The sequence below is a fragment of the Scyliorhinus torazame genome, chromosome 8 (genome assembly GCF_047496885.1).
Source record: "Scyliorhinus torazame isolate Kashiwa2021f chromosome 8, sScyTor2.1, whole genome shotgun sequence".
Taxonomy (NCBI): domain Eukaryota; kingdom Metazoa; phylum Chordata; class Chondrichthyes; order Carcharhiniformes; family Scyliorhinidae; genus Scyliorhinus; species Scyliorhinus torazame.
The window spans coordinates 187,294,831-187,319,256 of NC_092714.1; the positions used below are offsets into that span (position 1 = coordinate 187,294,831).

The following is a 24,426-nucleotide window of genomic DNA, read 5'->3' on the forward strand; positions in this document are numbered from 1 at the left end:
TTTGCTCCCGTTAACTTCCACCCAACCTTAACTGCTACTCTTAAGTGGAGAAACAATCCCACTTGCAGCCACAACCTCATTAACATCTCCTTGTGCTATCCCCATCAGATTCAGTCTCACCCATGATTTTCCTGCTCCCAGTTAACACGTAACATAACCAATGCCATTCCATCTGTTTCAGCTAGGCCAGTGCTGTACAATTAAAATTGCTGACTAGCCAGATTTAGGCAATGGCAACAACTGTGAGCAGTACCACTGAAAAAACAACTTTGTTTCGGAAGTTAAAAGGGGTGATAGAAACTGCTGTGAACTAGTCATGGTCTTCTGGACATTCATACATCCGCTACAAGGACACCAGCAACCAATAATGAAGATACCGGACATCAACACACACAATAGATAGCCCCAAATGGCCTGAGATCACTGGAGGTTGACTGTATAAGAGGAAAAAAGGCTGCCTGAGTAGCGGACCTGGAGAAAACAGCAAATCCAGTCCTTTCTTAGCCCACTTTAGTGCAGCAAAGACTTCCATGCCAGAGTGGCGTCACTGAACCACACCAGGCAATGTTTAACACAAATTGACTACCAAGCCACAAACTATCATCTCAGAGGATGGAAGGCTGCCAATTTGTAATGCTGTCAAGCTTTTATTCTTGAAATAGGTTTGATTTTCATCTGTAGGGAAATTACTGGAGAGAATTCTTCGAGACAGGATCTACTCCCATTTGGAAGCAAATGGGCGTATTAGTGAGAGGCAGCATGATTTTGTGAAGGGGAGGTCGTGTCTCACTAACTTGATAGAGTTTTTCGAGGAGGTCGCTAAGATGATTGATGCAGGTAGGGCAGTGGATGTTGTCTATATGGACTTCAGTAAGGCCTTTGACAAGGTCCCTCATGGTAGACTAGTACAAAAGGTGAAGTCACACGGGATCAGGGGTGAGCTGGCAAGGTGGATACAGAACTGGCTAGATCATAGAAGGCAGAGAGTAGCAATGGAAGGATGGGTCTCTAATTGGAGGGCTAGCAATTACTAGGGGGCATAGGTTTAAGGTGAGAGGGGCAAGGTTTAGAGTAGATGTATGAGGCAAGTTTTTTTACGCAGAGGGTAGTGGGTGCCTGGAACTCGCTACCGGAGGAGGTGGTGGAAGCAGGGACGATAGTGACATTTAAGGGGCATCTTGACAAATACATGAATAGGATGGGAATAGAGGGATACGGACCCAGGAAGTGTAGAAGATTGTAGTTTAGTCGGGCAGCATGGTCGGCACGGGCTTGGAGGGCCGAAGGGCCTGTTCCTGTGCTGTACATTTCTTTGTTCTTTGCATACGTGATGGCTAAATTACTTTTTCATAGTCCTTGACTAGTGCAATCTGAACAAGAAATACATTTCTCAGAAAAGGTTAGGTATATTTAAAAGTTGACAGCTCCTTAATTAATAATGCTGCAAACCTCCGCATAGGTCTGCTCCTGATCTGTCAGGGTGGTGGTCCCTCCAGTTTCTCTGCTTCTTCGGAGTTCAGGTGGGCCTGCAGTAACACAGAATATCCACCGAAATGAGGTAGCAGGGTGACATAGTGGTTAGCATTAATGCCTCACAGTGCCAGGGTTCAATTCCAGCCTTGGCTGCATGTCTGTGTGGAGTTTGTACGTTCTCCCTACGCCTGTGTGGTGTTTTCTGAGGGTGCTCCAGTTTCCTCCCACAGTCCAAAGATGTGCAAGTTAAGTGGAGTTACAGGAATAGGGTGAGGGAATGGGCCAGGGTGGGTGCTCTTTCAGAGGGTTGGTTTAGACTCCATGGGCCAAGTGGTCTCCTTCTGCACTGTAGTAATTATATGGTTAATACAAATATATTCTGCTATCGCTGATAGCATTAATATGTAGAGTTCCATTTGTTTCATAGGTTAACTCCGCGCCAGTTGCTCTCAATTTTTGGTTACATCAAAAGGCAGTCGGACGGAAACATGGAGGTATCAGGGGACAGGCTGCCTTGACGGCACTTTCATAATCGCTGGAAAGGGCGCACGCGCGATCAGCACGCTCCCACACCCCGCCCCGTCAAAGGCCGCGCACGCGCAGGTGCAGCCGCTCGTTCCAACGTCCCTCTGAGGGGCATGCGCGATTGTGCTCCAGGACGCATGCGCGAAAACAGCCGTCGATCACCTCTGAGGCGACTGTGGAGTAGCAGCCGTTTGAGGAGTCGAGAAAGAATCGCTCGCACCACGATCAGACCCCGAGGGTAGCAGTTTAACTTCGTGTTCGACAACGGTAAGGGATCCGCGGCCTTTTGTCCTGAGGGCATGGCTGCGCGAGCTGGCCAAAACGCTTCTGGCCGTTAGAGTGAAAGCCGCCACCTCTTAATGGCGGCCTCACTCCTTTCTCTTTCCGCACAAAGGGACCGCTCGATCGACATGGCCGACAACAATGGGGTGGTTCTATGAAAGGCGCTGGGTGGGAAAGGATGAGCTGGTTCGGGCAGTAGCTAGGAGGGTAGTGAGTTTGGAGGTACGGAGAGGCGCTTCCCGGGGGTGAGCGCTCCGAGTTTGTTTAAAGGCTGGAGCGCCTCAAAATGGCGGAGTATATTATCGGGGGCGGGAGAATAGGCCCTGCTTGTCAGTCACCACCTCCTGGTTCCGTCTTTTCACCTGTACGCGAGATGTAATTACACATCATCGAAACAAACAAAGGGAAATTTGGTATCCCGAGCCCCGCACTCCTCATCGTTTTTCAGCCCATCCGAGGTTCCTCAGTTTTATCTTTTTCACTCTCGGTTCACTGCGCAACAGTGAATTTTGAAAATCCGATTACTTTTTTTTACTGAACGGGACTGAGTCGGGATTAGCCAATTGCACAATCGACAACCGGGTAACTACCATTTGATGCGGATCACGGCTGATCTCCCTCCGCTCCCCCCTTCCTTGACCGGTGGCAAGTTCGAAGGTGGGCGGGCGATGATCATGAGGGGAGGGGGGCGGGGATCGAGCACTTCGTTGTTTCAGAGACGACCACCCCTCGAAACCGGGTCTCTGCGTCCCGGCGGTTAGTGGTCGGTGTCTATCTCTGCCTCATTGGAGCAAACTAAAACGCCTCGTATTTGGCGGACGACCCGTGACGGAGAGCGCGCGGTTCGCTCACTTGGTTGGCGCGTTTTTTTCCTCCAGCGGTTAAGTGGACCTACGCACGCGCGGTCGGGCAGCTCGGGGCAATACCGAGTTGGACGTGGCGGCGTTGCCGGCGGTATTCTTGCGCGGAGTCCTAACGCAGGGGGAGGGGTAGACTGAGGGTGATGCGGAATGCGCTTGCTCCTTGGGAGACTGCGCTCCCGCTCGGTGTGTCCACGTCGCGCGCGCGGCGAAGAGGCCGCGGAAGGCAAATCGGGTCTTCAGACTTAACAGGTATCCGTCCACCTGGTTATCAAACGAACCGTCCCCTCCACTTCAGGTGGCCTCCGTAACGAGGCGGACGCCGAGAAGCGATGAGGGAGGACCGTGGCGGACCCCCCGCCCCCGTGCGGTGGTAACGACCACAGCGGCGGGCGGGCGGGCCAAATGAAGTGAACGAGGAGAGAAGAGGCGGCATCTTGTGGAGACGTCCCGAATTCCTCGACTGAAGGCTGGTGTGTTTTAAAATGGCCGGCGCTCCCTTGGGAACGGGATAGCATCCGCTCAGCGTATTTCTCGGATTTCTTTTCCGTTACTTATCGCAATTATACGTTATTTTCACCGATAGATTTCTCTAATCCAACATTAGTAAATGCAGTTCTGAGTTGCCGTTTCGCGGGAAATTAATTACTCGTCTTTTTCCCAGTGTGCCGATACTTTCGATTGATTTCGTGCGACCGTGCATTTCTATCTTGAAAAAAATCTTTTCCGATGTGCATTTCCAATAAAGTATCTATATCCATTTCGTACGCTTTTTCTGTTATACTTTGTAAGTGTTTCACATTTATTTTAGAGCTCAATGAGTTCACGTTTGTTACTAAAGCTTGATCGTGTTTCAAGGTGTGAACCACAAACCTACACCAGAAGTTTCAAATTGCATTACACCGTTAATATCCACAGCTGATAACCACGAAGGGCACATAATTAGCTTCCAAATGCAATATGTTGCATACCTAGGTTACATTTCGATATCCTAGAAGTTAATTGTCAAACCTAATTTTAATCCACTAGATTTTTCAGAAGGTACATACTCAGCACTTCATTTTGTGCATTCAAAAAGCACCGTGACTCGTTAAACTTGGATAATTTGTGACTGCAAATACTATTTGAAAATATGTTATTTTGAAGTAGAGATAAGTTGCCATGCCCTTAGTTATTGCAATGGTGAGTCATTCAAAGCTCATAATAGCTAGTTGCATCTTCTGTTTTTGTCAAAGTTGAGAACCTGGGGTAACTTCTATATAGATAATTTTGGATTCTGTACTGATAAGGGAATGGTTTAATATTTTAAGTCAAGGCATTTTTAGTCAGCTGTAAGCAGCCTGTAATGGCTTTTCTTCCTGCTGCTGCCTCTGCAGCACCCAATAATTTATCCTGGGGTCTGAAGCTAATCTTAATACAGAAGATTTTGAGTTCAGTCCTGCTAATTTTAGTTAAACTCTTGCTTTAGAGTAATATGTCTTCATTTGGCATGGGTTTTGTGAGATACAAAAACAAAATTCTTAGCAAAGGACAGCTCATTGCTGAGAATTTTTAAGGCTCTTGCAACTTGGGAAATCTGAAGGTAATGTTAAAATCTCCATCTATAGCTCTTAGTTTTTATGTACCCACAATTGGCTTCAGTCTCCCTGTGGAGGTCAAGTTTAAAATAAGCTCTCTGGTGCATGCTATGTTTGCCTAACTTTAAAAATCAATTGATCAGCTTGGTCCGCAGAATCTGGAGGTTCAATTTCTCATATACTAGAAATGATCTTATAAGGTTAGATTTAATAGAATTTTGGAAGTGAGCAACACAGTTTTAGCCAATTTCAATACCACCCCTTTAATGTGATCCATTACAGGGTGCATAGCTTTAAATCAGTTTCAAAGTTTTCTACATTCCAATTACCTTCCACTATAATTTCATTAAATGGAACAGTGTTCTTTGGGCGGTGTCAACATCGTTGTCAACCTGGGTGAGTGCAAGTGATGTTTCCTGGACTATACAAGTGTAAATTTGGACACAGTTGCTTGTTGGATCTGCTTCGAATGTGTTCTGTTCAATTTAAAATACTGATCCATGAGTACAAATCACTTTGTAAGTAGTGCTGTTGCTCATGTAATACTGAGTTATACTCTTGCCATTTTTTTGCATGAATGGCATAAAATTACAATAATAGCAACTCCTTCATGTGTTGGAGCATTTTCTGCGCCCTGGATGGAAATTAATGCAACACAGGTTTTTCACGTAGGTATAATAGTGAAATCTAATACTGTTACACCATGTTCATTATCAAGCCTGGAATGTTAAAAATGGCTTGATGGTTTATGTGGCATTTAACATCGGCAAACTCGGGCCCTGCTTCAGAACTGGGCAATGGTACAAATTATCGCTGCTTAAATTTCTATCTTAATTAATTTGGCGAGTTGTCTTAATTGCAATGACTGGTAATGTTTTTAGTTTTCTGCATCCCTGTTAATTTGACTTTTCAGGGAACCAACGTTAGTTGGATGTACAATTGTTACCGGAAAAGAGATGACTTATGTAAAATGCTTAACGATTAAAGTGGATGGTATAAAATTCTCCGGTGTTTGTCAAGTTACCTCCAGCCCCTTAACATGTAATGCTGGCAACAAATTTGTACTGAACCTGAATATGGTAGCTCTTAAACAATCAAAGTCTCATCTAACTTTTAAAGTTGTCTTGCAGGGCACTTGGTAACAATTTCTCCTCAAACGTCTGAAATCTAATGCAAATGGCAATTTTCTCTCTTTTGTTTCACGTGGTAAAGCACGTAAAGGATTCTAAATGATGTCCCGGAGAAGAAGCAGAAGCCCGTCCCGAGAACGCCGAATGCGTAGTGAACGTAGCGCAAGTACCAAGACTGACAGCGCTGATCCTCGAGATCTCGAGAGGCGCATTTTTGTTGGAAATTTGCCCACCGACTCCATGGTGAGGAAGGATTTGGAGGATATGTTCATTAAATACGGCAAGATAAATGGTTAGTATCTGGAAACATTAGACATTCCAACTGAATCCAGTACTTGATTTTTAATGTCCTACCTGTTACTACTTGAAAGGTATGTTACCACAATTTCAGAATTGAACTACGATACCTCTGCGCTGTTCGATGCCGTTTGCTCCTAAGAAGTTGGCAACAATTTCAGTTGGAAAGCCCCAAGCCTAAACACTTCTGACCCAATAGTGTGTTCCTGATTGGGTGGAGCAAAATGCTGAAACAATTTGAAGCATTGGTTTGTCAACCTTGCTGTCTGCGCATCTCTGAATTTCCATTTAATGTAATGGAAATTCTTAAAACTTGCAAGGGGGAGATTGTTTAAACAGGGTCTGTGGATAAGGTGAGTTTGATTCTGACGTCCGGTTCAGTCACATAGTTCAGTACCATGATATGCACAAGTAGACGGTGTGCATAAAAATGTCGGGTTGCCTTTACCCAGATAACGTTGACAGTGTGGTCCAAGGCATCCAGGAAACGTGCAGATTGTTGACCCACTTCCTGCAATAAAGTCTACTTACAATGTGCTTACACTCAGCACAGGGTCAGGAGAAGTATTCTCCTCTATAAAAGCCAGAGTATCATATAATTGTAACATAAACGTACTGCTGTGAGTAGGTCATATTCTGGCTTATTATCCAGTATGCAAATTTGCATTCTGGTATAACAATTCTGCATGTTGCAACAACTTCTTTCCTTTTTATTGAGTTGCAACTTGGAAGCCATTGTTGACTTAATTCACTTGAGCTTATTAACGGGTGATTGGTTATCCTTGATGTCCGTCATCCACGGCCTCCATTAATATTTGAACAAATTTGTCAAAAGGTGCAATTCTGCAAAACCTGATGAAGGATGATTTCGCTTATTAAAATTCAATTTTATCATAAGTGAATCTTTCTGATTAGAGGACAATGTTTTTGCTTAAAGGACAACAACTATTTAGATTCTTTTTTTTTAAAGTGGGTTCTTTAAGTTTGCAGCTTGCAGTGTCTGTTCAACTTTCAAAAAGAACTGTTTATTTGTCTTAACTGTCCTTCAGGAAGATGGGGGGGGGGGTGCGATTCTCTGCTCCCGCGCCAAAGTACCCATGCCGTCGAGGTTCACGGCGGCGCGAAACGGCCCTGATCCCGACCGATTCAGGGCCCGAAAATGGGCTAGCACTGGGGCTGCGAGAAACTCGGGGGGTGGGTGGGGGGGGGGGGGGGGGGGTCGCGTCGTCACCGTGCGTCGCCCAAATGACGCGGCGCTGCGTCATAAATGGCGCGATCCGAGGACCCAGAGGAGATGGCTGAGCCCCGAAGAGCTGCACCGAGGTTTTGGGACACTGACCTGGACACCCTGGTGGATGAGGTCGAGCAGAGAAGGGACACCCTCTGCCCAAGACCTGGGCATCGCCAGTCATCAAGCTCGGTTGGCGTGAGGTTGGCACCGCAGTCAGTGCTGCGGGGCAGACCCCCCGGATGGGGGAGCAGTGTTGCAAGAAGCTGCACGACCTCACCCAGGCTGCCAGGGTAAGTGCCATGAGGGTGCCCCCAGCCCCCCCCCCCCGGAGGGGGGGGGGGGGGGGGGGGGGGAGAATTGGGGCATCAGGGGTGGTGGTGGGGGGTTTGGCGGGGTCACGGTTCCCAACGGTCTACTTGAACTTGACCCACATGAGCCCCCTGGAGCGATGCCATGGCGTGCTGTCTCCTGAACCAGCAACAATGTAGTCTATATCTGCATGCCCTGATGATACCCGCCTAATAGTGATGCTTTATCCAAGCCCCCCCCCCCCCCCCCCCACCCAGGACAAGACAGCTCACAACCAGCGTGAGCGCATGAGAACCGGAGGGGGTTCTCCTGTCCTGCACCCCCTAACCGTTCACGAGCAGAGAGCCCTGGATCTCGCTGGGGGATCCGCCACCCGGGAGGTCGCGCCATGCCAGGTCGGAGGCGCGGAAGCAAGTGAGAGAACCCTGCATATCCTCCCCAACCCGTCATCACCCCCCTCACACTCTGGCCACTGCACCCTCGATTTCCCCCCCCCCCCCCCCCCATACACTCTGGCAACTGCACCCCCGATCCCATCCCCCCTCACACTCTGGCCATTGCACCCTCGATCCTCTCCCCCCTCACACTGTGCACCCACCACCACCATACACCTGGGCCATCGTGTCTAACGAACCCCGAATCTTTATGTTCCCCAGGGCCACCTGCCGAACGCCCAGGGACGTCTCGCACAGGAAACAGTGGAACATCGGCAACCGCAACTGCACCCAGGGACGCACCCGCTGGATTCACCTGGAGGTCAAGACGACATGGCCCGCATGGAGCTTGCGCCGGACCATGAGGGGGACCAGTACACACCAGACTTCCTGACGGACGATGACCTCGAGCTTGCGGCACTGCTGTCTCCCACACCATTCACCATCACAGAGACACTCACCTCGGTTGGGCAGATAAGTGATGAGGCTCCCGGGTCACTGTCTGGTGCGCACCCAGCAGCCGAGCCGGTACAGCAGCTGGAGTTTGGAGCAGCCGAGGGGTTTGACGGTCGGAGGGCAGCCCAGGCCCAGCAGCCAGCTGCCACCCAGACTGTTCCCGGGTTCCTGGATGTAATTGACCCACCCGGACAACCGATGCATGTGGACACCCAGGGACTGAATAACTGGATGAGGGCCATCTTCCAGGACCTGCACACGCAGTTGGAGGAGTCTATCCTCGTCCAGGAGCAGGGAGTGGTGCCGCTCATCGCAGCCACCCAGGCCAACACCGCATGGGTGGCGTCCGCGGTGGAGGCAATGGGTGAAAGGGTTTCGGCCATGGGTTAAGTTCTGCAAGGCATTGGGCTTAACGTGCATGCGTCATCCATGGCCCAGGAGAGGGCTGCCCTCTCGCAGGCAGCCATCTCACAGAGCCAACAGGACATTGCCGCTGCTCTCGGGGGCCCTGGCTGAGTCTCACCATGCAATGGCCCGGTCCCAGCAAGCGATGGCACAGTCCCAGCAGTCAGTCACGGAGAGCATTGACCGCCTGGCGCACGTGATGGATGGCGTCGCGCACTCAGGTCGAGATAGCACAGTCCTTGGCAAGAATGTGGCAATCCCTGGGCTCCGTCTCGGCGAACAATCGGACCGTGGTCGATACTGCTGCAGGCCTCCAGGACTGGCAGCGCCAGGTGTCGGTGGTGCGACGGAGCATGTCTCCGAGCGCATCTCCGTCCCACAGTGAGGCCTGGGGGCCACCGGGCTCCCCGAGGGAGGAGGAGGTTCTGGTGCTCGTCCAGGTAGCTCCATCAAGGGACGTCCCGGTACACTCGGCCTCCCCGTTCCATCCCTGGCGCATCTGGTGGGGAGCGGGCAGGTCAGGGTGGCACCACACCATCCACGCCCGCCAAGCAGCCTGGCCCATCTAAGCCGGGCCGCCCCAGGAAACGTGTACTGACTGGGAGCCATGTCGAAGGGCGTGATTCTCAGCATTCCGCCTCCACTCCTGCTGTACCATCTGGGAACACACCTAGACTTAGTGGTAGGGCTCGTAAGGCAAAGACGTTGGGGCACATAAGAAGTTGGCACGGGTGTAGGGCACAGTCTCGTTGTAGTGGGTAGGGCACCTATGTTAACCACACGAATAAACTCACTGTTGAATTTGACTTGTAAGACTGTGCTATGTCCAGTGCCAGGGGGCTTGTGAGGGTGCCCGATTGGCGTAGTGGTATACGAGCGGTTCAAGGTCTGTTCCGGATGTGCTGACCCCCCCCCCGGCCTCCCATAATCGGACACCGTTGTCCTTGGCACACCAACGCCAGCCACCCCACGGCCATGTCGTGAAATATCCGTCACGAAGGCTGTGACCACCCGAGTTCATGCTTCAGCTTTAGCCATGAGTCAGACCTCTGCTGGCGAATCTGAGCACGCAGCTCATCGCAGAGCGGGCCGTCATCATTGAACATGGCACTGATCACACCCGCTTACCCAATCATCAGTGTTGTGCAATCCCGTAGTGCCGCAGTGGTACGGTGATGTGGAATTGGTGCCGTGAATGTGGTGGTGGGTGCTGTGGTGCCCGTGTACAGGAGTGACGGTGCAAGTGGCAGTGTTCAGCGAATCCTGCCCCCACAGTGCGTGAACCGTGCGGCCACCAGCGCGTCGCATGCCCGCTGTCCGCGGCGGTGCCGTCGCGCAGCCTCCTGGACGTAACGAGCAGCTGGGCAGTGCCTGTGTCCTGCGCCCCTCCCCCCACCCTGATGCGTGCCCTCGTCCTCTTCCCCATCCCCCTCGTTTGCATTGGCTCGGGTGCCGTCGGGTCCTCCCTCCCAACTCCTCCACCAGGTCATCTCCCCTCTGCATGGTGTTGTGCAGCGCACAGCAGACCACAACCCTGTCGGGTTGGTACTGCAGGGCCCCTCCTGATCGGTCCAGGCATCTGAAGCGCATCTTCAGCAGGCCGAAGCACCACTCCACCACACCCCTGGTTGCTGCATGGGCCTCATTGTATAGGCTCTCCCGCGTTGGTGTGAGGCCTCCGTATTGGCGTCATCAGCCATGACCTCAATGGATAGCCCTTGTCGCCCAGCAACCAGCCCCTCCGCCGAGGGGGGGGGGGGGGCATCCGTCGGACATTGCGGGGATCTGCCAGAATGTAGGTGTCATGCACACTGCCGGGGTACTTTGCACACACGTGAATGATCTTCATGTGGGGGTTGCACACCACCTGAATGTTCATGGAGTATGCGTCCTTTCTGTTCATGAACACTTCCCTGTTGTCTGCAGGTGGGTGCATGGGGACGTGCACACCATCGATGACACCCTGGACCATCGGTATCTCGGCCACCTTGGCGAATCCACGAGCCCGTGCTTCCTGCTGTGCTCGGTCCTCGGGGAATTGAATGTACCTGTCCACGATGGCGTACAGGGCGTCGGTGACGGCCCTGATGCACCTGTGGACCGATGCCTGTGATATCCCGGATAGATCCCCGCTCGGTGCCTGGAAGGAACCGGTCGCATTAAAGTTTAAGGCCACCGTCGCCCAGACGGAGACTGGTATCGCGTGTCCTCCCGTTCCGCGAGGTGCGCCACGAGCTGGCATATATGTGCGACCGTCTCCCTGCTGAACCGTAGTCTCCTGCATGTGATGTCCGTTAGGGCCTCGAACGACATTCTGTCATGGTATACCCTCTGCCTTGCTGGTCGCCTGTGGCGCCCTGGCACCACTATCAGTGGATCCTCCTGCTCCCCCCCCCCCCCCCCCCAAGCACTTCCTCTGCATTCCTCGCTGTCTGGCGGTCAATGTTCCCCTCGGCACCCCCCTGTCCATTCGGGTCCTGAGCGCCTGTGGCCTGCGCGTCGACGACGGGCCACTCCGCGGCCATCCCCTCTGCTGCACCGGCAACCGCTGCATCTGCAGCCACTGTGGGCCGTCTGACTCTACGCTGCCGGATGGCAAACTCCAGAGCTGCGGCTCCAACCACGGCAGTGAACATCGCTGTCTGGTTGGCATACATGGTGACCTGCAGGAGGGTGGTGGGGGGCAGAGAAACGACATGTTACACCAAGGTTCTTCGACACCTTGCCAGCCAGGTTGCATGGGATACCTGTGTGCCCTGGTGGGATGGTTGCGCTGCAGATATGCACCCAGCCTAACATCGGTCTGCGTCCCCATCAGCCACACGCAACCTGCGGCCGTGTCCTCGTCACCGTCCTGCCATATCAGGGCGGCTGACATGTGGCATCCGCGGATGGACGATACCATCCACACTCTCCCTCACCCTCCCACCTGCACGCCGCTCCCTCATCTCCCCCACCCACCTGCACTCTCCCTCATCTCTCCTCCCACCTGCACACTCTCCCTCATCTCCCACCTGCACACACCCTCACCCCCCCCCACCCTCCAATCTGCACACGCTCCCTCATCTGCCCCCCCCCCCCCCTCCCACCTGCACACTCTCCCTTATCCCCCCCCCCCCCCTCCGGCCTGCACACTCTCCCTCACCACCCCCTCCCACCTGCACACTCTCACTCATTTCCCCCCCCCCCCCATCCACCTGCACACTCCCTGATCCCACCTGCGCGCACTCCCTCATTTCCCCCCCCCCCCTCCTGCGCACACTCCCTCATCCCACCTGCACACTCTCCCTCACCCCCCCCCCCCCCACCTGCACACACTCCCTCCCCCCCCCCCCACCCCCCCACCTGCGCACTCTCCCTCACCCCCCACCTGCACACTTTCTCTTCCCCCCCCCCCCCCCCCCCTTCCCACCTGCACACTCTCCCACACACACCCTTTGACTGCAGCCTTCTCGGGTAAGCCGACCCGGTCTCCAGGAGCTGCGGAACAGTCCGCTCACCACCTCCCTGATCAGCGTCAGACAGCACGACTGGCTGACGACTTTAAATAGCAGGTGTGAACGACGACGGCGTTAACTGGGGTCACGCCGTCGGGACTTCGGCCCATCCGGCCCTGAGAATAGTGGGGGTGGCGGAGAATCGCCATTTTGGGTGTCTCGGGCGATTCTCCGGCCTGCGCAGCGCGGAACTCGACGGGGCTGTTCTCACCGCTTGGGAGAATCGCGGGAGGGCGTCGGACCGGTGCCGCGGGAAATTTTGGCAACCCAGGCGACTCTCCCAACCGGCGCGGGAGCGGAGAATCGCGCCCAGGGTGTTCAGGAAAAGTGTCACTCTTAATTACAGCGAAGTGATGATGTAGGTGCTAAGCACCAAGTGAAACCAACTCCCCAAGTTAATGCCGCATCTTTTTCAAACACTCATTGCCTCCTTGTAATTGGATGGCATTTTGACCACCGATTCCACTAAATTCACCTGTGCCTAGTTCACTAAATTCATCTGCTTTTTTCATCAACTCTGCGTGATGGAATGGGCCTTTGTGAAACTTGGTAGGAACAGGTTTTTCGTTGTGATTCTCTGCCTGCTTGAATAGCATGTTGAAAACTACAGTGGAGTGGAGCCTACAACCAGATAAGCCATGATCTCATTAAATGGCAGAGCACATTCAAAAGACTGCAATACCTACTCCATGTTATATCTCTCAGCATCTAGGGGTTACCATTGATCAGAAACTGACCGAATTGTCACGTAAAGACTGACTGCAAGAGCAGGTCAGTAGCGCGGAGGTTTGCGGCAACTATGTCACCTCCTGTCTGTACCATCTACAAGGCAGAAGTCAGGAATGTGATGGTATATTCTCCACTTGCCTGGATGCGTGTATCCAAGAAGTTTGAAACCATCTATTAGGATGAAGCAGCTTGTGTGACCTCTGCCACCTAGGAAAAACTTAAATTACACATGAGAACACCACTTCCTACAAATTAACCCTCCAAGATGGCTTAATTTGGAACTATTAAGCTGTTTGTTTGTTTTTCTAATAGCGCCAACCTTATTTGTCCTAAATGGACTTCAGCAATTCAAGAAGGTGGCTCAAAACCACCACTCCCTCTGTGCAATTGGGAATAAACAACAATGCTGACCTAGTCAGTGATGCCTACATCCCATGAAATAATAAAAGAAAAACACAATTCACATCTGTTCCCGCCTAACACGATGCTTGGGAGACTACACTTAGCTCTCACAGATGTGTTTTAGTCCAGTAGTGTTCTCTCCAGTAACCTGCTTGACGTCTACCTACAAGCTTATATCACTTCTAACACCTTTCCATACAGGAACTGGTAATATTCCAGCCAACTGCGTAACTTGGTATAGTTTTGAGTGCTGGCCTTGATAATGCCTTTATTGATTGCCATACGTAATGTCTATTCATTATTCATCAGATCAGAGACTCATTTTCCAAATTGAAACACAATCATTTTAATTAAGTCTGTGTTGAAGACTGAAGAAGTATGAATGGAATCTGCTTTTGTGGATTTTTAATGTTTGGGGTTGATGCATTTTGAACAGATTTTTGAAAGTTGCTCTATCCTTCAAATAATCTACTGCAAAATACATTTTTTAAGCATTGCCAATTACATTAAATCTAGGAGATGTAGAGGTATCTAATAGTGGAAGAATCTTGGGCTGTAAAGTTCAGATAAAATGCTTTATGCAATTGATAAAAAGTAGTTTGGATCAGTAGGTGCACATGGCAAACCAGTTGGATCCTGTGTCTAGTCAAGTTACATAATGTAACCTACTACTAAGGAAAGCTAAGTTTGACTTGGGAATTATGAAAACTAACAAACTTGGAGGTCCAAAGACTGAAATGTTATTGTTTAGTTCTGACAGCTGTCCAAAACCTAGTCCACAGTTTTGTTTTCTCAAGCAGCAAAGTTGAAATTCTGAATTTTATTCTCCCTTGTATTTATTCAATTTTCTATTCCTATTCACTTGGTTTATGCAAATTTGGTGACCGTGCAGAAGCCATAGTCCCATATGACCATAGGCTAATTTCCCCTTTTTGAGGGGAAGAGCTGACTGGTGATTTTAACCTAAGGACCATCACACCTCTGGCGAGGAGAAAGATGGAGAAGATGGGCCACATTTATTTCTCTATTGATTTTAGTTACCAAAGACTGTTGCATGCAGCTTTGCTGTCTTTCCCAAAATGGTTTTTTAAAAGAGTTTACTGGCACAGCAATGACCTAGATGATGGTTGTAATTAGACCATAAGACATAGGAGCAGAATTAGGCCATTCAGCCCATCAGGTCTGTTGCACATTTCAATCAAGGCTGATATCTTTCTCTTCCCCATTCTCTTGCCTTCTCCCCATGAACCTTGATCCCCTTATTAATCAAGAACCCACTCTGTCTTAAAAGACACCCAGTGACTTGATTGGGGCTGGCCCTAGAGGTTTGGAGATGCTCCACTGGGCAGCAAACATAATAAAGGGCTGGTTAATGAAAACTAGGTCCTAGCCTTGCAGTCCAGCAGAAGGTATATAATGGATTTCCTGTGGTATTGCTACTCCGTAATCGGACTTCATGTTTTTATTGGACTTTTGGCATTTTATATCAACAGTTAGAGCAGAACAAGACAAAAACAATGCATGAATCAGGACATTATAACACCATCCGTAGTTTCCGTTAACAAAATGTAGTCCTCACATGCAAAACTTATATTACAGGATGCGCCTGTTAAGATCAAGAGAACGCCTGAAATGGATGCAACAAAACCCCACAACAACAGCTGGTAGTGGGGGGAGGGGGGTGATGCTGGCAGTGAATAGTCTTGGAACATGTTGATGAACAGCCTCCACGTGCTGCGGAAGCCACCCTCCGTATGGCGTATTTTATTTCATGTAGTTGAGAGATTCTGCAAGGTAGTAAGCCAATCTGCCGTTTTGGGTGGTGCTGCCGATCGCTAGCCAAGCAGTAGTCTCCGTCGGGCGACCGGTCAGCGAGGCTAAGGCTAGGATGCCTACCCCCTCATCCCATGAAGAGCTCTGGCTGTTCTGATACCCCGAAGACTACTCCACTGTCTCTCCCACAGCTTGAACATGGCCTCAAAGAAGGTCGTCCAGTACCTGACCAGTCTGGGGCAAGACCAGAACATATGGGTATGGCAGGTGCTATTTGTGCATAATGACTGCCATATCTGCCGCATTCACTAGTCATCCACATATTGGATACCGGAAGCAAGTTCAAATTCTGGATAGAATATTGCTAGCATGGTGGTGAATCAATAGTGGGGACCATCATGCTTCTTCAAACGATTCCTACGTGGATGCCAAATTTTCATGTCAATTTTTTGGTTTTCCCACCATGCCATAGAATGTCATCCGAGGCGAGGGACTGCAGGACTGAGAAACAACTATGGAATTCCTCCTTTTCAAATATTTTCTTGACATAGCAGTGTGGTGGCACAGTGATTAGCACTGCTTCATCGCAGTTCCAGGGTCTCAGTTTAATTCCAGACTTGGGTGACTTTCTGTGTGGAGTTTGAGCTTTCTCCCTGTGTCTGCGTGGGTTTCCTCCGGGTGGTCCGATTTTCTCCCACAGTCCAAAGATATGCAAGTTAGGTTGGTTGGCCGTGCTAAATTGCCTCTTAACTGTCCAAAAGATGAGCTGGGGTTACGGGACAGGGTGGAGGTGTGGGTTTAAGTAGGGTGCTGTTTCCCAGGGTTGGTGCAGACTCGATGGGCCGAATGGTCTCATGCAGTGTAAATTGTATTTTAAAACAAAACTAAAATGCACAGAAGATAGGAGGAGGCAATTCGAGCCTACTCCGCCATTAGGCACAATCATTGCTGACTCCAACCTTTGGGAACATCCTCCCTGCATCCACTCTATCTACTCCGAATAGCATTTTATAAGTCTCTATGAGATCCTCCTCGCATTCGTCTGAACTTCAGCGAAAAGAATCCTAATCTAATCAATCTCTCTTCATACGTCAGTCCCGGAATCAGCCTGGTAAACCTTCGCTGCACACCCTCGAGCGCAAGAACATCCTTCCTCAGAGAAGGAGACCAAAACTGCACATAATATTCTAGGTATGCCTTACCAAGGCCCTCTGCCTCTCTCTTTGTAGCCCGTTGGTTGGTTTTGTTTGCCTATAACCCAGTACAGGTTTCCTCCGCCTGTATCTGATTCTGTATGTTGCCACAGGGATTCCAGAACATTTGTTGGCTGAGTGTTACATATCAGATTCACCAGTCTCTCTTTCTTGTCTTTGTGAGGAGAGGTTTGTTTGGACGCTAGTGGTAAATTTTGTTTCTGTCAAGGTGTAGAAGCCCGCAGATGCTTCCTTCAGATTCTGCTTGCAAGTGGATTTGAATTGTGGATGTCAGTCCACTGAAAAGAAAACCACTAAACTGGAGATTAAATCAGTAATGGCAGAGTTAACTGGTCATGAGCCAGGTGCTGACCTGGATAGAATCATAAAATTTACAGCACAGAAGGAGGCTATTTGGCCCTATGAGTCTGCACCGGCCCTTGGAAAGAGCACCCTAGCAGAGGAAACACGCAGACACGGGGAGAGCGTGCAGAATCCGCACAGTGACCCAAGCCGGGAATCGAACCTGGAACTGGGAAGCAGCAGTGCTAACTTTTGTGCTACCGTGCCGCCCTATAGGCTTGTTGAGTGAAGGAGGCACACTGATTTATAATAGTTAATAGGTGAGCAAAAGCATATCGCTCTCAATTGCAGTAGTCCTTTAATTGTTGCTGTTGGTATTTAGAACATGCCACCCAGTTAACCTTGAAATGTGGTCAGAATTCCTGTGATTTGGCTGATTTCTCTGACCTGATGTCATGCATAAAATCCTTTTCAACTGTTGAGAGCATTTTTGAACACCAGTATGTAAATGAGCTCTCGACCCCATAATGTAGACTATATACTTCGATGATTTAATCGGTGCTTTCATTTGTTTCCTTTTTTTCAGTGATGCATGTGCAGGCTAATACTTAAATATAGAGCCTATGTTTACATTGTCAAGATAGAAATCTCGCCTTGGACTTAAAAACATGCATCCTTAATTTACCTGTCTGGCAATACGATGACTTCCTGTTTAACCCACCATAGAAACAAAGCTGAATGGCCTTCAAGATGTGAGTCTCCATCAATGTTGGTGTCTCCACCTCTCTCCTGAGCACTCCGCCTCATACTATCTCTGACTCCATATTTAGCTACACATCCGAATATTTTTTACAAATTTTTGTCTGATCACCCGTGTGAAGCACTTGCAGAGACAAGTGACTGTTTTATAAAGCTAGGATGAGCGTGACAGTGGTCCAGTGGTTAGCACTGCTGCCTGACCACGGCAGGGACTTGGGTGACTGGAGTTTGCATATTCTCCCCGTGTCGGCTTGATTTTCCTCCGGGTGGTCCAATTTTCTCCCACAGTCCAAAGATGTGCAGGGTAGGTAGATTGGCCAGGAGAAAATTGCCCTGTAGTATCCAGGGATGTGTAGGTAGGGTAGGGTGACAGTGGAGTGGGCCGAGGTGGCGTGGTTTTTCGGGAGGGTTGGTGCAGACCCAACGGGCCAAATGGCCTCCTTCTACTCTAGGGATTCTATACTCTGCTAATAAGCAAATAAATACACACTAGTCAGCAGCATTTGCAAAATTTTGACAAATGTTTGTCAGTAAGTTTTTACAGTCATGTTCTGTTGCACAGAAAGGGAAGGTTTAGGTGGCATGGTAGCATAGTGGTTAGCACTGTTGCTTCACAGCACCAGGCACCCAAGTTCGATTCTGGGCTTGGGTCACTGCGGAGTCTGCACATTCTCCCGTGTCTGCGTGGGTTTCTTCCAGGAGCTCCGGTTTCCTCCCACAAGTCGCAAAAGACGTGCTATTAGGTGAATTGGACATTCTAAATTGACCTCGAGTACCCGAACAGGCGGCCGAATGTGGCGACTAGGGGATTTTCACAGTAACTTCATTGCAGTGTAATGTAAACCTGCTTGTGACAACAATAAAGATTATTATTAAACCAGGAAGGCTAATGTTTCCAGCCACTTTAACTCTAATAATTCCAGCCATTTGAAGTGACTTGCTTTGCACTATAATGTGTACATGATTCCTTGACACAATTTTCATACAGTTTGTCTCCACCCACTCATCTCTGAAATTAAATATGTGCAAACTGAAGAGAATGTCATTCTTTGACACATTTTGCCCACAGATCTTATACAATCCTCCATATGATTGCGATTTTAAAATTGTGTGAACTCATAGAATTGGTGAAGCAAAATCACTTAACCAGATTTGAAACAATTTTGAAAATGGTGAGCGGGCAATGTCATGTAACTATATTAATTTGCCCTCCCATTTATTGGGGAAATGTAAAGCATATGGAGGTTTTGCCTCATGTATATAGATATGCAATAGGAGTGGCTGAACCATGGTCATGAGCTCAAAACTGGTCAATGCCCTCGGCTTGATGGTGACTTTATATCATTTGAATCGCATCACCTGAATATGGACAGCCTAGTTATCCAATATGAAGAAATTGAGGAATCCAGGGCATACTCTACATCACTAATCATTCGGTAGTTTTCAGTATTTAGCAACTTTAACCCCAAAACTCTGTTAGTTTTCACATGTTTCAACTTGAGATCTGATTTATGATGCTGCTTCACTAATGAAAATGATAGCAAATGCCATTTTAATTTCAGGAAAAGGTTTTGCTTCATGTTATTGCTTATTTTGCAAATCGCCTTTATTTGGCGTTCCCTGGTTCTCATTCTGGCTCTGCCATTGGGAATGCAGGTTGAGTATCTGAAATCCTCGGGCCGATCGCGTTTCGGATTTCAGTTAATTTCACATACAGGACGAGGCATACTTGCGTTACAATAGCCTAAGCCTAGGCTAACTATAGTCTCATATAAAGATGTATCATTGAATAATTAATGCTGGGCACCTGTAATGTCCCAACCATGGCATCACCTGCAATTCTGCTTGTGGGAGCAGATTCAGAATGTTCATTCGCAGATAAATAACTAGACTTCCTGTGTTAACGGTCTTGTGCAGTCAGCAAGTTCATATTGGATTGGATTGTGTCAGCTCGGGTCGGGAACTTGTTGCGCTAAAGGCCGATGAGATTGCAAAAAAAACGGCGCGGTGTATGGACGTGGTCAATGTTTGGAATTTCTAAGAGGGTGCTCGACCTGTACCTGTAGCAATGTCTGCTAGTTGTATATTCTTGATTCTGCATTTCTGAGTATATGGCTAATTCTTAAACTGCAGAAAACAATAGAATTACCCCGTTTCTCTGCCCAGTCCCTGAACTGCAATCCGTAGTAGGTAGCGTTAGAGACTTTGGTTCAAAGCGATTCATTTATTTCCTTTCACTTAGCATCTCCCCGGCACCAATCTAGCTAATTCCAGGCTGACTAGTTTTCGTGTGTAATCTTCACTGAACTTGACAGCTTCAACAATGGAAGAGTGGAAATTGGTGACTTAGCAATACCCATGCTGAAACTTTATAGTACATAAAGCGGTGTTGCCGCATTGTGTACAATTGGATTGTGTGGTTATTGCATTTTTTTAAACATTGTAGCTGGACATCCACGTTCACTGCTGTTGGTTGCTTTTATACATCTTGATAAATTTGAAGCTCAGATATGCTTGAAAGGTTTTGCTCTACAGATGGAAAAAAGCACAGCTTTTGAATCTGATTATTGCATGTTAACTTTGAAAGTGTCTGGTTTTTCAAGATGGCTAGTCATTGTTAGCTTACACATTTGCTTCTGGAGATTGGCCAGTGTTTGAAACCTAGGTTCTATTGATGTTAAAATGGCAATGTCTACTATATAAGCAGTGGTATTCCCATGGAATAAAAATTTTCAGCCATCGTATTGGTTGCTAAATTACTGACTACTAGTGTGACAGTTGCATTAAACTGATGTATGACTATATTTGACAGTTTATACCAGCAAATGTCTGATGTAAAGTTTTTGGCTGAGGTTTAAACCGTTTGTATTGAAGGCTTGCTGCTTTTTGTGTGTTTGGTCATACACCGACAAATACAGATGCTTACATTGCTCCGGTTAAGTTTCATTTAAATCTCCACTCTTAAATGTTTCCTAATATTCAAGCATATGTTCCTGGTGTTAGCAAAATAATGTGGAATAAGAGTTGCCATTGATCAAAATAAGGAGCCTGCAATCTAATTTGGAACCGTACTCTGGGTGCTTTCATGATCCATTCAGCAGTCCTCATTGTGGCTATGTATACAAGTAGTTTCATGATGAGTAGAAAGGTCCTGTGTGCAATGGACCATTTGATGAACCAAAGGTCATTAGTAGAACGAGAAGAGATTTGCAAAGTTGGAATGAATTGCGATTTGTTAAAACATACATTTTTTTAGTATATAATATATTAAAGATGTTCCATATACCTGATTTTAGCATTTCAAATTGCTTTTCTGTGAAGTCAGATTTTTAACTAATATATTCAGAATTTTCAACAAGTTGCGTGAACGGTCAAGATTTTACATAAATTCCCAATTTGTTCTGTTGCTTTTGATGGCTGGTTTCATAAAGACTTCACTGGTATTGTCTGCAAGTGGCTGATTCTTCAGGAAAAGCTGATTGTTCTTATTGAGGTCTCGTTCGCAACCATTTTTTTGGACTTTTCTTCCACACTGGAATTTTGCCTGGCCAAGTGAACAGTTTGAAGAATTAATGGACTTCAACATCATTTCTATTGACCTTTTGTGAACTAGACATTGCCAGTTTAACTTGCAAGGGTCAAAGGAAATAATTTTGCTCTATTGACTGGAGATTTTTGAACATCTGGAATTTTTCCACCCCACAGGTATGTACATTTTCATTAACCACATTAATTTTGCAGCTTTGTCAATGCACCATGGATTTGGGTTTGTGCAGTTTGGTCGTGTTGCGGATGCTAAAGCTGCCGTACAAGGAGAGAACGAGCGAATGTGTAGAGGGTACAGATTAGGTAAGAACATGAGATGACTGCAAATGTCTTCAAATGTATACTGTGAATGCATTGGGAGTTACAAGCCTTAAAGAACATTTATAAAGGAGTGTATTGCTTAACAGTTGATGCTCAATTTTATTCTGGACCCCTGTGCATTAGTGCATTTGCCCATATTGTCAAATGAATGGATTTGAAAGCGCGCATTTTTGTGTCTTAACACTAGTTTTGGCATGTTTGGCATCCAAGTATGTTTCATTGTGGTAATCCAGAGTTTATTCTGAATGTGGTAACATTGCACCACTCAGTCCGTTCGACTAATTATATGTTTGGTACGACTCAAAATGATCATGGAATTAGTACAATTTTATATCTATGGATATCTTACTGTTGATTTTATTCAAACCACGGATGTGAAGATCTACAGTAACTAGTATAGTCTGATCTTTGACTTTGGCGGTACTGGAGGATTCTTTCCATTTTTTACATATAACATTTTGACCAAAGATTTGTACTGTTGAGACCTAATTCAGATGGCAATTTGTGATTGTCTGAAATAGCGATTATGCTTAATGCAGTAAAACATTATTAATAAACATTTATGTAAATCAGTCTTGTCAGATTTGTTTGCATTCTTAAGTCTATATTTCTGTTTTTGTTTGTACAAATTGGTTGGTTGGTTCTTTTCAGATGTTAATATGGCAGCTGAAAGAAGAAATTCGAATAAAACTGCACGGAGACCGAGTCCTCCGAGAAGGTAATAAAACTTGTGCATTTTTTTTCACGAGGACAAGACAATGATGGGATGACGGCCGTCTTTTGTAAAATCAGCATATTAAAGTTCTAAAATTGGCCTGTTTGGCCTTTGACCATGACGTAAGTTATGAATTTGAATGGCAACTTTATGGATGCCTCTCAGGATTTTGTTCTTGCATAGTGAGTCAGTTGTATGTTGTGAAGTGTCTAATAAATGTAGCTAATGCGTATGTATGTCAACACTGTAATTTAGTTTTTATGCAAAATGAATAAAAACTGGTGCATTTTGAAATGAATTGCAATTTGCAATGAATTTTCCCAAGTGTTCTTTGGGACATTGACCGTGGGTCCCAGTGATTCTTATGAGCGTGCTTTTGTTCCACATCACTTTGCATCTCGTTTGCTGTTGCGTCCATTTACATGTTTAGGCTTATATATTGCTTGTAATTATGTCCTCTGCCTCGTGAGGTAAGTATCGGAGGGGAAATGGGTCAAGGAAGCAGGAAAATGATTGAGCTGGCAATGATTATCTATTGCTGAGATAACCTATCCTTTCATCTGATGTACAAGATGACGAGGACTTAAAAGGCTGTATTAAATTAAAGGCTGATGCCATAATGAATAACCAGCGTCATTCAGATCAACTGAACCGGAATTCAATCATGCGGACTTTACGTCTATTTGAGAATGCTGAGACCTGTTCTCTACATGAAAATTGTAGAATCACTGGTGCGTTGTCCTGCATGCTCCATTAGCCATAGTATATATACTCCAGTAGCCAAAGTGCTGGACTATACTGGTAACAACATGGCATGTGCAACCTCCTGAATGATGATTACTTGAAAGGAGCAGCTTGTGTAATTCTGCCAATAGATGCCATCGTTGGAGTTTCTTGCGACACTTTGATTTTTTTGTGGATCTCGCCCACATTCTTGGTGAAAATCACTTCTTTAGGTACAAACTCTTCACGTTTCCATTTGTACTGTTTAGTTTGTATAAGATATTAAATGAAAGGTAAGTAACAGCATGAGATTTCACTCGGAAGTGGTTGGACGTTATGATCAGAAAGTGACTCCTAAAAGTAATCGTTTTCGTGACATGTCTGGAAAATGGCTGCGACGTTAATAGAATCGGAATCATCAGCGCTGTTGAAAAATGTTGGGTTAACATGGCTCTGGGGCATAGAGAAGACCCGGATTCAGTTCCATCCTGAATGATTCAGTGGGTTGGTCACCTGGGAGGCTGTGGGAAGCAACCAAATGCATTGTCGGTAATGATTAAATAGAAATAGGATGTCGGAGAAATCTGGGTTTACTGCTCTGATCTAGCCATGAACTAAAAGGACAAGGCGTGAGGTTCTCTTGTTATAAAAACTGGGCAAAAGTGTAGAGATCTGTTATGAAATATATGCTGGAGGCCATCGATTCTTAAATGCTCAATTCAAATTTTTTCTAGTCCATGTCCTGTTTTTTTCCCTGGTGTTAATTGAAGCATTTCTCAAACACTCGTTAAGATGCGTCATAATCAATGAAATTTGTGTGCTGTTCAGAATCTGAATTTTCCACCCTATAGTGTTTTCCCTTTCCCTTAGCCAGCAAGCTTTGATAGTATTGTTATAAATTGCTTAACATGGGCTATAGCATCATTCCAGAAATGCTTAGTGGGTTTTCATCTCCGTGTTGGAAATTTGGAAGGGAACAGGGAAAATTGATATTTGCCACTGCATGAAATAAATGGCTGTAACCTGGTTAAACCTTTCATTTCTATTACATAACAAAAGACCAAGCTGCTGCTAACTTCAACATATGCCTCCTTGACACCAATTAGTCTTTTGGCATTTTGCAAGCACCAAGAGATGAGTTAGAACAAGTATTGCCAAATGATGCCATTTATATTTATATGATCAGATTTGAACAATTTGCTCAGTTTCACATTTCCTTATTTATGCATAAAACAAAATAGGCGGTCGTTTGACCTTGTAGAAATTCTGACTTTGTGCATTCCAAGTTGTGAAAATTGCTTGTTCAGTTAGTTGAATATTCCACTGACCTTTTCATTAGCTGACTAGCGAGCACATTTAGGTATAATAAACCAGTTCCATAAGCTTCAGTGAGCCCCTCTAATTTGAGCAATATTTCAGTGTACTCTGCATTTGTAATATTTGCTAGTTTGTCTTTAGACTTCAAAATAAAAACTTTATTTAGAAT

General features: G+C 47.1%; 1 protein-coding gene across 4 annotated transcripts in view; it reads left to right on the top strand.

Moving 5' to 3' along the window:
• The first annotated feature begins 2,087 nt into the window (after window positions 1-2,087).
• Window positions 2,088-24,426, top strand: part of LOC140428304 (nuclear receptor coactivator 5-like) — a 45,817-nt gene continuing 23,478 nt past the window's right edge. Inside the window, exons 1-4 of one of the 4 annotated variants that reach the window (XM_072514634.1) lie at window positions 2,088-2,265; window positions 5,930-6,139; window positions 21,377-21,484; window positions 22,154-22,220. In XM_072514634.1, the coding sequence (XP_072370735.1) occupies window positions 5,947-6,139; window positions 21,377-21,484; window positions 22,154-22,220 (368 nt within the window). In that variant the 5' untranslated portion in view covers window positions 2,088-2,265; window positions 5,930-5,946. Of the gene's footprint in view, window positions 2,266-3,325; window positions 3,614-5,929; window positions 6,140-21,376; window positions 21,485-22,153; window positions 22,221-24,426 lie in introns of those variants that run through there. The other 3 variants (XM_072514635.1, XM_072514636.1, XM_072514637.1) reach the window with 3 other exon arrangements.